Raw genomic sequence first — 15,971 nt, 5'->3', positions numbered from 1 at the left:
TGTCTTGAGTATTTGTGGTTTCTCTGCATACTTTATGCTCTGTTTCTTGGGACCGTGCCATTTTAAAATGATAGAACTGTGGCTTTGCCAAAGTCTTCTACCCTTAGATCTCTGCAGGCATACTTGTTCAAACCAGCATCATCATCCACTGCTTTCTTTAAAGGGATTATTACTCACGTTTGTGTGGCAATCCCTGTAAAGTAGATTCATTCCTTCTGTAAAAATTGTAGCCAAGATATGAAAGTGAGGGCAGGTACCTGCTTTCATAGGTCAGCACTCTAGTCTCTTCATTTAATCATGTCAATTCAGTCTATTATTCCCAGATGAACACTGTTTTCCATTCTTTGAAAGCAGAGAACTAATGAGAGAGATGAAATTAAAAAGGAACTAAGTTATACGGTACAACTGCAGTTTTATATCTGTTGCAATAGGAATTCTTAACTGAGTAGTAGAGCTCAATTTATTTTAGAAGTATATCCCTCAAATGTTTCTTTGTGTTCAGAAATGATAATACTTAATCTATTTGCATACCTTTTTCATATTTACTTTCTAAAATTATTTGGTGAATTAGTTTCAGAAGAGGATTTTCTGGTGAAATAGTGAATTGTAAGCAAAAACTTTCGGTTATTTGCAGACCGTAGGTTTGAAGCTTTAGATTGAAAGAGTTCTTGTGACTAGCATAATTTTTAATCATGTTTCTGCCTTAGTTATGAAATGGAAGGAAAGCATGAAAACCTTTTGAATTTTGAATGGCTCATACTTACACTGAACTGACAGCAACAAACCAGGAATTACTCAGTTCCAATAAGCAGGTGGTCATTTTGATAAAAAAGCTGGAGAAGGCTGTGGCTCTTCAAATATTTGTCAAGGTTAAGAAAATTAAATTCTTCTTAGGTTCTTCTTGAGGTTATTTCTTTCCTCTGGCAATATTGGGCTTAAGTCTGGACTGCAAATAGGATAGAAATGTGAAAAGTCCCATTGCATATGACAGAACCATACCTTTGTTCATACTTGGAATCTGTTATTTGAAAAACATGCCAGTAATTTCTTTCAGTAAAGAGAGCTGCTCAAAGTGAGCAAAATAATGGAGGCCAGAAAAAATCAGAAGAATGTTTCTGCAGGTAAAAACAATTTTCCAATTGGGAATCTTGTAGTCTCCCTGCAGCTCTGCTTTGATTGTGAACTTTGTACCCAGTCTAGGGGTGAGCAATATTGCTTCCTTTCACCTGTCAATCCTGCTGAAAAGCTTGTCCTCCATAAATTCCAGTCTCGGAAAGTGGTACACACCAGGATTTGGAGCAAGCCAAGAGCAAGCCTGTGCTTCTGAACTGGAATTTTGAAGCTGCAAAATAACAGGGCTAGACTTGAAAACCTCCATGGATTTTTCTAGTTGTTGCCATGCAGAAAAAGCAATGCAGTAAGCAAGAGTTAAATGTGAGAAGCAGCTAGAGAAAAAGCAGGGAAGAGAGTAGGTTGGCTAGCTGCAGAGAGTGGTGGGGTGAAAAGCCACAGAGTGGTATGCCCACCAGTGGATGGTGGGTCTGCACCATGGTCCCTGAAACTTGTGTAGCTGGGTAGCTGAGCCCAGTGCTGCTAGCAGCATGGCTGTGGCAATGCAGAGCTTGAAGAGGGCCACCACTCTGAAAAGGGTATCTTTTTGCTTCCAGTACCTGAGTAAAGGTTAAATGGTACAGACATACTATGTATGCCTGGTGACCTTTATTTGCCTGGCAATATAAGGAGCCCTTGTCATTACAGAAATCCCATTGCTTTGGGAGAAAGCAGCGTCTTGTAACTGCTGTGTTTCCCAAGGGGAACTGCAAGACCAAACTGAGTTTTCAAGTGGGAAAATGGGGGAGAAAGCAAGTTTGAATCTGGAGGGCATTTGCTAAGTGACTTGTAACATTTGACGATACTGAATAGAAACCAGGTTATGCAATGTTCTGTTGTGCACCAGTGTAATCAAACACTAGCCTTGAAAAGGAAATAAGTTCCAGTGAAGCAGATAAATTGTTTATTTATGCTTTAAAATCAGAGTTCATTAACCAACATACACACACTGAGATGAAAGATGAAAACAACATAACAGCGAATGGCTTGGCAAGAAGGTGACTCTGCTGCATTTATTTCTCAACCTGAGAATGTGGAGACCATCAGTGACCCTGAAAGCCCATGCTACAGGCTTCAGTAATTACTTCCTTCCCAGAGCAGGAGCATAAGGAGTTGTCAGCTACAAGCTACACATGTAGCCACACAAAATATAACAAAAATGTAGTTTCTGTTATTGGGCATGAACAACACACAAGCTGTCCATCTTGGGAAGATGTTATCTGTAGAAACATGTTGATGAACGATAGTTTGTGGGTTTCAGGGGTTTATATATGTGTGTGTGTGTATATCTATATCTATGTCTTTTTACTCTTCCAGAAAAGAAGCAGCAGATTTCTACGTAGACCATCAGTCAAAACCTTTTTATAAGTAGGTATATCAATTTCAGCTTGGCATGTGTTAAGCTTATTTATTCAATGCACAGGATTCATTTACCACATTTGGTACTGCAGGGCTATGAGAAAATCAGAACTTGTCTTAGTTGAGTGGAGCCCTTCGCAAAGTATGCACCCTGTTCATCTTCCTCCAGGGAAAGATCCTTGTTTTAGATATTCAGGGTTTTAACTCACACTCTTTAGAGCCTAATGATATCAGGGGAATGTCTTTGGTCTCTCAGAAGTGAAAATGCTCCTAGCAAGGCAAAACTTCAAAGCCAAGGGAAGGAGCATCTTCAGGATCAGGGTGGAGCTTGCAGGTGATGAGAATTAGGGGGAAACACTTAGCTGTGAGAATTTATTTGGTAGCAAGTACACCAAATCATAAGTAACTGAAAGGATAGTGCATGGGCCAATTGTTTACTATACTGCTTGCTACCCTTGGATAAAACATGAAACTTCCATAATACTAGACGGCCCCACCTAACATGAAAAACCTTAGTCTTTCCAGAACTGAACAGATTGATGCTTATGTGCCAGAGATTGTGTCATTTCTACTTTGCCTGAAAGTGCCAACAACCAACTTTCTTTTCCTCACTCTGAATTTGGCAGTCTGCCTCTTTTAGGGAAAGGGTGCAGCTCTGCCTTGTGTTTTTCAGCCATGTTGGAACCTGTGTTTGCAGTGACTTGGTCAAAAGACCTGGTTTCAGTACTGTCATGAAGTGCTTGAGTATTAGGATCTTGCAGCTGCTCTCCTGCAACAGCAACTGATTTATTGTAGGTCCAGACTCAAGCCCTTCAGGGAGACCTGGCCCAAGGCTATGTCTGACCCTGTTGGAGATCAGAGGAAGATTTAGAATTGCCTTTTCTTTGCTGAATAAGCCTGTTTGAATATGTTGATAAATAAGCAAGAATTTTGCCTGTAGTGTTATTTCACAGATGACTATCTACACTAATGATAATTATCTGAGGAACTGTAGCATTTGTCCGCTGTGATGTGCCTATCTCCCATCCTATAGTCCTATCGGCTACATCATCTGTATAGGATTTTTCTCTAAATCAGAAAAATATCATTACAAAGCATTACAAATCATGTATGTATTTGTAAACCATTTAACTGTACCCTAAAGAACCAGTCTCAGATCAAGAGAACCTGATTTCCAATAGCTTTTCCCTGTGTAGTTTCTTTATGTTTATGTAACTTTTCATAGTTTTAATATTGTTTCTTTAGCAAAGAACTAGTAGGACTTCTCTTCTTGCCTGCTGATTATTGCATAAATGATCATTAGGAAGGTGGTTGGAGAAGCATACTCATCCACAATTATAATTATGTAAAGCTCTTTTTTTAAGAAAGTGGTACAAAAAGCATTATGTCAACTTTCTCCTTCGTTGGTTCTGTCCAGACTACACAGTGAAAAGGCAGGCTTGTTAGTATGCATGTTTTGTAAAGATCAGAATTATAGTTACCCTGTTTTGTTTAGTTTTTAAATAGAATGTTTGGGTTTCCACTTCTGGGTGATTTTTTTCCTTGTAAGTGATGTGGTCAGGACAGGAGGCAGGCAGCTCCTGACAATCTCTTCTCCTTGCTCAGATTCATCCCATTAAAATCAGTTGACTTTTGCTTATTGCAGGATGTGATAACTCACTTTGTGGTTAAGTCCCCTCTCCCCTGCAAACTTTCCAAATCTTGCTTCTCCCTTCTCTCACTTGGATTTTGGCTGGGCAAAATCCACAGGAGAGATCCATGGGGTAGTGGAGCAATCCATCCTGACAGCAGTCCTGAAGTTGTGTCAGTGGCAAATACACACAGGTCATGTGTGAGAATCCTGAAATCCTGCTGTGCAGAAGAGACATGTTGAGGAATTGTTCCTGTCAGATAAATGGTTAGCAGGGTCTCTTTCACTGTTGCCAGTACTGCTTTTTAAAAAATTCTTTTGAAATCTGACATACTGCATAGTAGCTTGACTGAGTTTGTGTTATCTGGTTCTTTTTTACAACCATAATAAGAAGGGAGTATCTGCACATGACCTTCTCCTCAAAGCAGAGCCAACTTCAAAGTTAGATCAGGTTGCTCAAGGTCTTGTCAAGTTCAGTTCTGAGCATCTCCACTGGATCATATGTTTTTGTTGGTTTTAATTTGTAGCGTGGATCACCATGTGCTGTTTCCATTTTGCAGTGAGCTTCTCCAGTTTATAACAAGTGGTCCCATTGTTGCCATGGAAATCTTAGGAGATGATGCAGTTTGTAAATGGAAAACATTACTGGGGCCAGCAAACTCTGCAGTGGCTCAGACTGATGCACCAGACAGCATTAGAGCGAACTTTGGACATGATGGCCTAAGAAATGCAGCTCATGGCCCAGATTCGGTTGCTTCAGCTGCTCAAGTAAGTTTTTGACTGTTGACTGAGATTTATTTTTACTTTATCTGGTAACAGCTGGGTCAGGCATTCCTCATTTTTTCCCCACTTGAGTTCAGAACTAGTTTAGATAATCTTCATGGATCCTTACTAGCATGGAAAAATAAACTGTCTGAAAACAGAAATCTTGTTTATCTCTGTCACAAAGGGGAACCTTGGGCTCTTTGATCAGGAGAGCATGCCTGGTCATTTTTGATGTCTTTTGTATATCACAAACACTGAGTTAATTGCACAGTCTGCGTAATCTACCTATAGCCTACCAGTGTTGGTCATAAAAAGAAAGAGATTAAATAATTAAATCCTTTTGTGCCCTCCTGTGTTTTGCTTATCTATTCTCCTCCATAGTCCTCACTAGTCCTCTGCCTGCAGCCTGCTTTCCTCTGCTGCTACTGTTCATAATGAATAATTATGAAAACAGGCCACTTTGTAGTGCTTTGGTTTTGAGATGTAATACAGTGGGCTTGGCTTTGAGGAGTTTGGTTCTCTTTTGCTTTGTTTGCAGCTTAGTGCTAAGAAAAAGCCCTGGGACTGAGTGATAGATATTACCAGCATTTCTACAGAATTGAGGTGACTGTGTGCATTGTTGTGGGGTAGATACGCTGATAAATGATGGCAAGAATAAAGTTTACCTCATGATTGATTGGTATCACGCTGTGGTATCTTAGCTCTAGACCAGCAGGGAAAAGATACCAGTTACAGAATGGCAGAATCACAGAATCATCGAGGTTGGAAAAGACCTTTTAAGATCATAGAGTCCAACCATCAATGCAGCACTACCATGGCCTGAAGTGCCACGTCCACAGGTTTTTTGGATACTTAAAAACAGTTGTTGCTTCCTTGATCCTAATCTTACCTCTATTTAAAATGGAACAGCTGCAATAGCACAGCTGGAGAGAGACCTGCCCCAGAATACCTAGTAAGCTGCCAAGTACTGTATACTAGAAAATATACGCAGAGATTATATCCTGGTGGTTGGTCACTCCCTTCTTCTGTCTGGCTGTTAGGCTGTGTGACATAGCAAGCTAATTGCAAAGCATGGTCTCTGGTCACTGGTCAAGCAGTTGTCTCGCTTACCTGCACTGTGCCTGGGCTGCTGGATCACTTCCATGTGCCTCTGGTTTTGACAAGAAATCATATGCTGGACCTGAAGTACTTTTTCTTCTGGCAGGCTTGCTGAGGATGGTACAGAGTTAGAAAGAGTTTGGATGAAATTGGTCTTTTCTGATAAAGGAGAATTATAGCCAGAAAAGTCTTTGTAGTTCTCGTTAAATAGCTAGACGCCTTCATATATAATGGTGAAACTTCCTCTTTGTTCCTGTGTGCTGCCATGACAACTGTGTCAGCTTGTGAACTGAGAATGTAGGAAAGAGTATCTATTAGCATAAAATTTTGATTAGAAACATAAGTATGTGCTTTGACTTAGGTTGTTTGTTCTTTTTGCATTTCATTATTTTTGAAATGCTGTTTGAAGGCCCTATTCATCTGCAGCATTTTTATGACTGTGGGATTATTTTGCTGAACTTTTGCAGGTGTGTGCATGTTTGTGGTGTTGCTGATACCCATCTTCAATAAATCAACCAAAATTATGAATTTAATACCCCTGTGCCTATTTTAATTTAGAAGACCCAGTATTATATAGCTATATAGTGGTTGCCATGGAAACTAGTTGGCTGTGCCTTGCAGAAGCTTGGCTGAAAAGAAATTAATATAAGATAAAGAGACCTAAATGAACTGTTCTGAAGGAAAACTGGTCTCAACCACATTTAATGTATGTATTGTAAACTGAACAGTTAAGAGTGGGAGACTGCATTGTTCTTTTAGGGGCTAAATGACAAGAGAAAGTATGCCTCTGGTATACTCTAAACTGGTGTCTCTCTGCAGGCCAAATTTTGGAATTTCTTTAGATCAGGAACAAAGGGAAAGGAAAAAAAAATTCTATTTAAGGCTCCGCTTGGTTATACTTTGGCATTTCATTATCCTAGTCCTTCAGTGTTATTTAGTTACTTTCCTTTTATGACTTATGATGGATTAAAAAAAGTCTTAAATATTGTAAATATTTTGCTGCTTTTTCCTGGCTGCTTCTTTTAAAGTAAACATTAATTAACAGAGGTGGACAAGGTCTTCGAAGCATGCCGCATTGTATCAGTAGAAGGATGTAGGAAATGAACCCTTCTGTCTTAGATATGCCTACTTAAAATATTATTTTCTAAGAGCAAACCAAAAACTGTTTTCCCTTCCATTGAAAGATCCATTAGTTTGAATTGCATACTTGTTCAAGTAAGGATTAAAAGAATCGTCAGAGTGCCATCAGCTAAAGACTGGGAGATAGCTAAGTCTATTCCATCTGAATTGAGCTATTAAATTAAATGAGACAATTCTGGGAAATCGCCTTTAGTACTGTTACACTGGAAAAAAATCAGATAGATGCAGTAACAGTATTTCCAGGATATTGTTATTTTCCCCTAAATATAAATTTATCAATTCTTTTACTGAATTTGACCGATAGGTCTGAAATGGAATCTGTGTTTTGAGCATTTGACTAATGTTAATTGGCAGATTGTGTAATGTATGTGAATAAATGGTACAGAAAAAGTGTGAAGCTGGCAGTGAACAGTGAAAAAATATCACTGAGGAAAGAAACCTGTCTGTCAAGCTCACCCCAGTATGGTCTAAGACCCAAGCTATATGATACCTGAATAGTGATGGTGGGAAGAAAGGAAGTGATCCAGAGGAAAAGACGTTCTTTTGATTCATCCAGAAATCAGAGCAATCGAGTTCAGCAGCTTCAATTCAGTAAGACTAAAAAAAATAAAAAATAGAGTCAATAAGGCATGAGGAGCGAGTCAACAATTTTAGATAAAGTTTAGTTGTTTAAGACAAAAGGAAAACATTGTAAACAAATGGGATGGAGGTCAGTTTTGTATACGGAAGGAAAACATACTGAGAAATGGATGGCAGTTGCATTTTTGCTCATATAGTGGAAAAGATGATGTGAAAAGAGCAAAGATAAAATATGTGTACATGGGAGTGGATTTGGGAAAGATACTGAGGAAAGAAAGAGAGAATTCAGAAAACTGGGAACACCTCTACCAAATGATTATTGCAGCAGTATTTTGAATGCTCTGAATGGAAATGGATTGATTTTTGTTGCAGAAGTGAAAAGAAAGACATTGCAAGAAATGCAATGGGCCCCTCACTACAAGAAGGACATTGAATTGCTGGAGCATGTCCAGAGAAGGGCAATGAAGCTGGTGAAGTGTCTGGAGCACAATTCTTATGAGGAGCAGCTGAGGGAACTGGGATTGTTTAGTCTTGGAGAAGAGGAGGCTGAGAGGAGACCTTATCGCTCTCTACAGCTACCTGAAAGGGGGTTGTGGTGACCTGGGTGTTGGTCTCTTCTCCCAAGTAACTAGTGATAAGACAAGAGGAAACGGCCTCAAGTTGCACCAGGGGAGGTTTAGATTGGATATTAGGAAAAATTTCTTCACTGAGAGAGTGGTCAAACATTGGAACAGGCTGCCTAGGGAGGTGGTGGAGTCACCATCTCTGGAAGTGTTGAAAAAACATGCAGACATGACACTTCGGCATGTGGTTTAGTGGGCATGGTGGTGTTGGATTGATAGTTGGACTTCATGGTCTTAAAGGTCTTTTCCAGCCTTAATGATTCTGTGATTCTGTGAAACATTCAGATAATGTTTTTATGATTGTAGCAATGGTACCAGAAAGGGAAGGATATATTTGAGAGCATAGAATAGGGAAAAAGTATTTGTAGCACAAAAATCTATAATTAAGGTTTATCTTCTGTGACTATGGGTACTTCAGATGTTGTTACTTATGATAAAAGCTGATGTATGCAGCTGGATCAATTTAAAATGTATTCAATTACTATTGTTTTCAGGAGCTGGAGTTGTTCTTTCCCTCCAGTGGAGGTCACGGACCAGTCAACAGTGCAAAATTCACAAACTGTACTTGTTGCATTATTAAGCCTCATGCAGTTAATGAAGGTAAGTAATGCAGACAGTGGAGGTGAACGCAACATGTGCTTCCTTGTATCCATGATCATTCCTGTGCCCTTTTTTTGGAGAATGAGACTGCAAGAGCACAGAGTATATTTCATAGTACATGCAAAAGTATGCAGATACGTTGTCTTTCATACACCTTTAGTATTTCTGCAGTTCAGTTCCATGAAGAGTGGGTCGTGTGCTTTCCATGTGGATATTTGTTAATTTCAGAATAAGAAAGGAGAGATGAAAAACAGAAGAATAAAAATATACATGAGATTTGATGAATCTTACTGTGACAATTTGCCATGTCCTTGCTCATATCTGCCCACCACAGTCATCTGCAGGAGATTAGCATCTTCGCAGCAGAGTGAAAGCAGGAACCTCAACCACATTGCAGGGCCTTCCACTCACACAGTAACACATTACGTTAAAACTATTCACAAAGGGACATTTGTGCTGATATGAATCTTGTTCTGCTAAATGCAGTGGAGATGGAAAGTAGAAAAGGCTTGTTTACTCTATGAACATGAGCCAAAGACCTAAAGCATTTGTTGGAATCCACAATGCCTTCTGTGCTGGAGAATGCCCTGTGAGCTTACCATATGAGTATTGGAAATGTTTAATGCCCAACTGTTGCCATGCAAAAATAATCTAATTTTTGTGTCCTGTACTTAGATATAGGAGCATGTGTAGGAGCAGTGAGTGCAGTAAAATATTTTGGCTCTGGCACTGCAACAGTATTTTTGAGTGCAGAATAAATATTGCTATGTGAGAGCATTGAGATTTTTCTTAGTAAGATGCGGAGCACACTGCAACATTTTCATCACTTCTCTGTGGATAGCTGAAATGGAAACAGCAGAAGCGGCCGTAGCAGTTTCCAGGCCTTTCACACCTCAAGTGGGATGTCTGGAGAGCTTGCTGAAAAAAAAAAAAAGGCTTTCACAAGAAGAGAGTCTCGCACTCACTGCCGATAATATGCCTGTTATCTCTTTGAGGCCTTGCATGGTATCTGCTACTGATAAGTCTGCCATGCAGCAAAGGCAGAGTGATGTTCCTTATAGAGAAGTAAGGGCAGCAGCTGGGGCGACGGTCTTACCTAGCTAAACGTTTGCAGAAGACAAACTTCTCTGTGGCAGGATTTTTAGGGTCCTTAATTTGATTGTGCAAATAGCAAAGTGGATGGCTTGGGCTGTGTTTTCTTATACTTAAGCTATAATTTCTGTTACATATTGGGAGCTCAGACTCTCTTTTAGTGAGCCTAGGTTGTCCCTTCCTACTTTTAAGCTTCTTCGTTTCTGTAGATTTCATAGTGCCCTGTCTGTTTGTTTATTTCTTTTTTCTTGAACTTCTCAGAATTTTTCTGAATCACCAAAGGAGAAATTTTGGCCCTGTTTGCACTCCCCTCTGGGAGTGTGAAGTGTTTGGAGGAGGTGGGGGTGGTGACAGAAAGAGGTCCGGGTATAGATAAACAGAAAATGTAAGTGCACACTCAGCTTTGCTGTGTGAATGCTAGAAAGACTGGACTAAAGTTCATATTCACACTATAATCCTTTTTCTCACACCACAGAGGGCTGGAAAGGCAGACCACAGCTGCCAAACAGCAACTAAAATTTGAAAGACAAAGTATGCCCTTGTGTGAGTGTTCTCCGTCCATACAGCTTTGATTGCTACCCTGAACAGAATAAAAAAATCAAAACTGAATTTTCTAAGTCAGCAAAGCATTTTATCAATTTTAAATTAATATCAGGAATGATGGAATTCAGGGGCTACCTGTGCTTTTACCTTACCAGGCTCTGTTGTTCCTGCCTGTTTTCGCCAATCTTAGTTAAGTATATTTCAAAAGCCACAGGTGCTGCAGCTCTTAGAGAGATTATGAAACTGAGGAGATCTTGTAAAACTTTCCAGAAGTCTGGCTTCTGATGGGAAGTTGGGCTTAGGGAAGGGAAGAGTTACTGTGGCTGGACTCCCTCTTTGTCTCAGAGCACTGGTGTGGCTTCATATTGCAACGGGACTGGTTCCAGTCTGCAGTTTGAGGTGAGAGGAATCCTTCTTCACAAGGACTGCAGGAACTCTCCAACAACAGCCCAATGGGCCAGGAGTGTTGCAGGGGAGAGGATTTGGCTTTCTTTGCCTGTCCATTTCTGTCTTTGTATTTTTCTTGTATTCTTCGGCCTGTTTTTGAGAGTAACAATAAAAATATCACTGAGTTGCTTTTTTTTTTTTTGGTATGCTTGGTCTTCTTATAAAGCACTTTGCATCATCACAGTTGGAAGAACCCTGCGCAACAGAGTAGAGAGCTAAGCGCTATCTTTGCAACAGTTTTTGGAAGTCTTAATTCTGAAATCACTCTCTTATAATTAAACTGCCTGTTTTAAAGTTGAAGGAACATAGCCTTTGCCTCCTATAGATTTTAAAGTTTTGAGCATGCTGTGTGGCAGTGTCAGGCTGTCTCCATGGAAATGCCATCATTCCTCCTTCACTGTGCAGACTGTTTTCCTGAGTCAGGGAATAGCATGCTGAAAGCGTTTGGGGGACCAAACAATCTGCTCAGGAGAAACTCCCAGCTGCTTGAGTGAAACAGACAGACAAGAAGGGAGAAGTCCGGCTTTAGAGATTAGAGAGCAGAGACATGGCAGTGGAGCAGGTTGGACCCATGGATTGTGCATCTGTAGGCAGAAAGCTTGAGGAAGGAAGGGCTGACCTATTTGGGCTCAGTGATCTGTGACAGAGCAGGGAGGCCCTGCTCATCTTGTCTCCCTGTTAGTGGCTGTTAGCAACTGTGTTCAGTGGTACCAGATACATTCTGGTTATACCAGCAACATCTCCTGTGTCTTAGTTGAATTAGGTGCTATAGCAACTAGTGAGCTGCCCTTTTGGCAAAATAGCATGTAGAAGACTGCGTGGTCTTAAAAATAGGCAACTTGCTTACCCCCAGCAACAGTGCTTCTATAGCTGTGGCTGTCCACCCTGCTGTTTCTGATGGGGAGAATGTCTTCCACAGCAGCTGGAGAGGAAGGGAAATCCTATGTGGCCATCAGTGTGAAAAGGTGTCTTGGCAGAGGCAGAGGTGTGGAGAGGAATTTATGTGGGTCAGAGCAGCAGAGCCTCTTATGCATTGCAGATTTGATTCATGCTCCACAGATTTTCAGTATCGAATATCTAAAAATAAACTTTTTTTGCCATTTCCCATGCGCTGCCAAGGCTTTGAAATTGATTATCTAATTACCATTAATCTGCTCATTATGCATTTACAGTTATGTGAAGTTTTGCTTACATACTCGAACTTATATGGAGCTTTAGTCTTTATTTCTGCAGAAACACTTGACCGAATTCATGATCTGAATTTTGCTTTCTGGTCCTTTTTCCCCAGTGTTTTTTTTTCCTCCAGAGTCAGTTGCATAACTGATTCTTAGAGGGAAAAAATTTCTATTTTTCCATCCTGGAAGATGGTTTGCTTTAACCACAGCTGTAAGCTAGGAGGCTTTTCTAATCTCTAGTTTATGCTAGTTAATTCTTGGACAGGGTCCTTTCTTAGAAACTGACTTTGATTACTGTAGAGGGTTTATAGGGTTGCTATCCAGCGACAAAGCAGTGGAAAATCACTGCTGGTGTTATCTCTGGCCTTGCTGACCCTCTCCTGACGGGCATACAGAAACATCTGTTGCCAGGCAGCCACAGCAGCGCAGCCCCACCACCTGCAGCAGGACCTGGCGCAGTGCTGACACACACGATAAGTCCTGTAAGTGAGAGTACCGAAAGTGTCTGCCAGGCTGCAGAGGAACCCTGGGGCCTGATAAAGGGTGTCGGAGGAGTTACGCGAAGTTTAACTTCAGCTGTCAAGGGTGCTGGTAATGCTGGAGGGGCGGTATCACCAGCCCTCTAAGAATTTGGATCATACGCGCCTCAAAGAAGTAAGACAACAGCTATTTTGTCAGTTTGGTGTCAGCATACCATCTTCTGTGGAGGATTAGAGATGGGAAGACAGCTGGGAAGGCCATTGAAGGAAGGCAACATAGCGCAGCACTCTGGGACTAAGCAGCTTTAGCTCATTCTCTAGTGGCTTCTCCCAGTGGAGATGAAGCACTTCCCTGGCTGGCTGGCAAGTTGGCAGCAGTGAGGTGGTTGCAGTTTAACTCTGAAGAGGGTTTGCAAGAGCAGTCCAGTTCTTTATTGGGAGCTGGAAGAATGCAAAAGCAACCTGGTGCTATTCCATGCAGACTTGTTCTGACCAGGGATGTGTCGGGGAGACATGATGTGGTTTGACCCCTATAGAATCTGCCACACTTCTCAGTGTCTTTTAGCTTCCTCCTTCTCTTCTGAAACCAGTTTTCAGTCAAGGAGGATGGTAACTCATAAGCACAGCTCTAGGATTGTATGACTTAATTGTTTAATAATTTGAAAGTTTTAGTGTGGATCTGTGTTCTATAATCCACTTGCTTCTTGTGCTTGAAGCTTCTGATAATTCAGGTACAAGATCACAGTTGCAATCATTTAGACATTCTCTTTTTGTAATTCCCCCCGTGTTGTTAGACCTGGAGCTATCAGCAGTAGTGCTCAAAAGCCAAAATTGTAAATGCGCCAAAATGGATGAACTTCAGTTTAATGCCCTGAAGACAGTTATGACTTGACTGTTTTGTTGGCAGAAATAGCACCTTGTAGCTCACTGGGTGGGATTAACTTTAATGTGTTTATGTGTAACAGTTTAGTCATGTTTGCTGTAGGAATTAGATTTTGATATTTCATGACTGGTTTAAAGTTTCTTTGATGACACCCTTACTTAAGTCCTTTGAAAAATGAGCAGGCAAAAAATGATGAAAATAGTGATGATAAAGACTGAGATCAGAAGTTTGTTATATTTCACATTTTGTACTTAGGTTATGGCATAGATCTTGAGAGGTGAAATCCTGCCCTCCTTTTGTGCACTCGCAAGCTGAGACATGAGTTCTCCTAATGTCAGAGTTTTGCCAAAAACAAATCTGGGGCTAGAACTGTGCCGTGAACTTGAAAAGCAAAATGGCTAGTCAAGAATTCATTAGATCTAATGCAAACTGAAAGGCCTGCCTAGAAGTAAGGAAGCTTCTATGGTCTTGAGACCTTCTAGGTATGAGACTGGCTACCCAGACAGGTTTGTTCTCCTAATACGTGTTAAGCTTGACATTTTGTTCTAACATTGCTGGTAAGTTAGCCCTTGTTTCTCTTATGTAATTAAAAAAAATAAAATTGCAGTGCTGTCTTCCACAGTATTCTTCAACTAAAATTTAAGTCTCATAGAAAACAAAAGGAGCAGGAGTGGGTTCTTTCCAAGTGGAAAAGATATTCTGTGGAAATGTGGTTTTAGACCCGTTCTGAGTGGATGATAAATCTTACAGAGCTCTCCTATCTTAACTTACTAGTAGCTTTAGAAAGTCGTAGATCTTTATATTGATCAACAAAATGCTGCATAACAGGTAACCATAAGAATCATGTTTCTTTATTTATGCAAAGACTTAGAAAAAATTTAATTGAGAGACTAGTTCCTTGCTCCAAAGACAAACCTAACTTTGACAAAAAGAATACCAAGGACAGTAGTTCAGTCTCAAGCAGGTACAGAAACAGGGTTTACTTATGTAGGATCTCAAATGAAGTTACTTTATAAAAGAGTGGGAATCCAGCATTGTAGTAGATTATATATCTGACTGCAAACAAGAGCTGTTCCTGACATGCGGTATACTTGTTGCTCTTTGGAAGAAAGAAGGCATCACTGTGAAAATGTCCGGTTCACCTTTGTAGTATGCCAAGTGTAGTGACATGTATGTAGTTAGGAAAGGAAGTAAGATGGACAAGAAAAAGAGGATAGGATCGAAGAGGTGCTAATCTGTCATTATTCTCGGCTTCACCTCATCGTAGGCAGAACTTTTCTTTGTAACCTGTGTTCAAGGTCGAGTGCAAAGGGGCATCAGTGATAGCCTTGACACACTTAACAATTAGAAGTCTGGAAGGAACTATTTGAAGATAGAATCTGGAAATGGAAAAAAAAAAAGTGGGATGAATGCAAATCTTTGCAGATGCTTCAAAGAAGCACAGTGGATCGTTTGAGATGTGACCTGTGGATATTCCCACATGCAATGTGGCACTCTTAGTGCTGCAATCATGTGAAAACTATCTAGTAAAGCACTATGCTTTCAGATGCAGGCAATTTTTTTCAGATGGATTTGCCCAGGCAGAAGGGATATTTATGCAAAATTAAATGCACTTTGTTTCTTATGTTTCTCTTGAATATATTATATATAGGGTGTTGAAGTGTTTGGTGGTGCTGGGTTTTTTGGGTGTGTTCTGGTTTTGGTTTGGTTTAGTTTTTTTTTTCTCTTTAGAGAAGCTAGGAAAAAGTGATTAAAATAAAAGTAACCTACTTTACCACTTTATCACAATTTTTTAGAAGAAAAAATTAGCTTCCAGGAGAACAGTAGTCCATCCACTCCCATCTGTATTTTAAATTCTTTGCTGTAGTTGTAATGATGGATATTCCTTGCTTGGGATGTTTGTCTTTGAAACTAAGCCTATGTTATTTCTTGATTTTCCAACATAAAGTTTTAGCAGCTTGACATTGGCTTCCCAACTTAGAATGAATTTGGATTTCCGTGGCTAGTGGGAAAGTGACATTTATTGTTTCGAAGTATGAAAAATATATTTTACATTTTAATTGTTTAAGGTAGAGGGGGAGGTGGGCTGTATCTGGAAGTCCTTTCTGACAGTTTTCCACAGGAAGGAAGAGGAGGAGGTATACTTCAGAGAAAAAAACAGATCAAATGGCACAGACAATCTTTGCTGAAGCTTTTAAGTATCCTCCTACTCCTGGAAAGAGAGTGTTTCCCAATAGTGTTCAGTAGACTTATATTAGTGGTGCTCATGTTGCTGAAAATCATCTCTGTGCAGGCATGATGGTATTAACATGGGGGGAAAAAAAGCATTAGGAATGAGTGTTTATTACATTGCATTTTGGGATTTTCATTCTTAAAGGATTAGAGAAAAGGTAATTCTAAGAGTGGTCCAGGGAATTTCAGGCTAATGAAACTTGTTTCATACTAAGG

At 40.2% G+C, this 15,971-nt stretch overlaps 1 protein-coding gene across 1 annotated transcript in view; it reads left to right on the top strand.

Annotated features, from left to right (window-relative positions):
• NME7 (NME/NM23 family member 7) overlaps nt 1-15,971 on the top strand; it is a gene marked incomplete at its 5' end in the record, with an annotated part of 69,752 nt that overhangs the window by 10,171 nt on the left and 43,610 nt on the right. The window contains 3 exons of the mRNA XM_010292246.1: nt 2,428-2,478; nt 4,660-4,867; nt 8,799-8,904. Of these exons, the coding sequence (XP_010290548.1) occupies nt 2,428-2,478; nt 4,660-4,867; nt 8,799-8,904 (365 nt within the window). The remainder of the gene's footprint in view (nt 1-2,427; nt 2,479-4,659; nt 4,868-8,798; nt 8,905-15,971) is intronic.

Source organism: Phaethon lepturus, unplaced genomic scaffold, assembly GCF_000687285.1.
Source record: "Phaethon lepturus isolate BGI_N335 unplaced genomic scaffold, ASM68728v1 scaffold14630, whole genome shotgun sequence".
Taxonomy (NCBI): domain Eukaryota; kingdom Metazoa; phylum Chordata; class Aves; order Phaethontiformes; family Phaethontidae; genus Phaethon; species Phaethon lepturus.
Note: the sequence above shows the minus strand (reverse complement) of the source record. Positions and strands in the feature narration are given on the sequence as shown.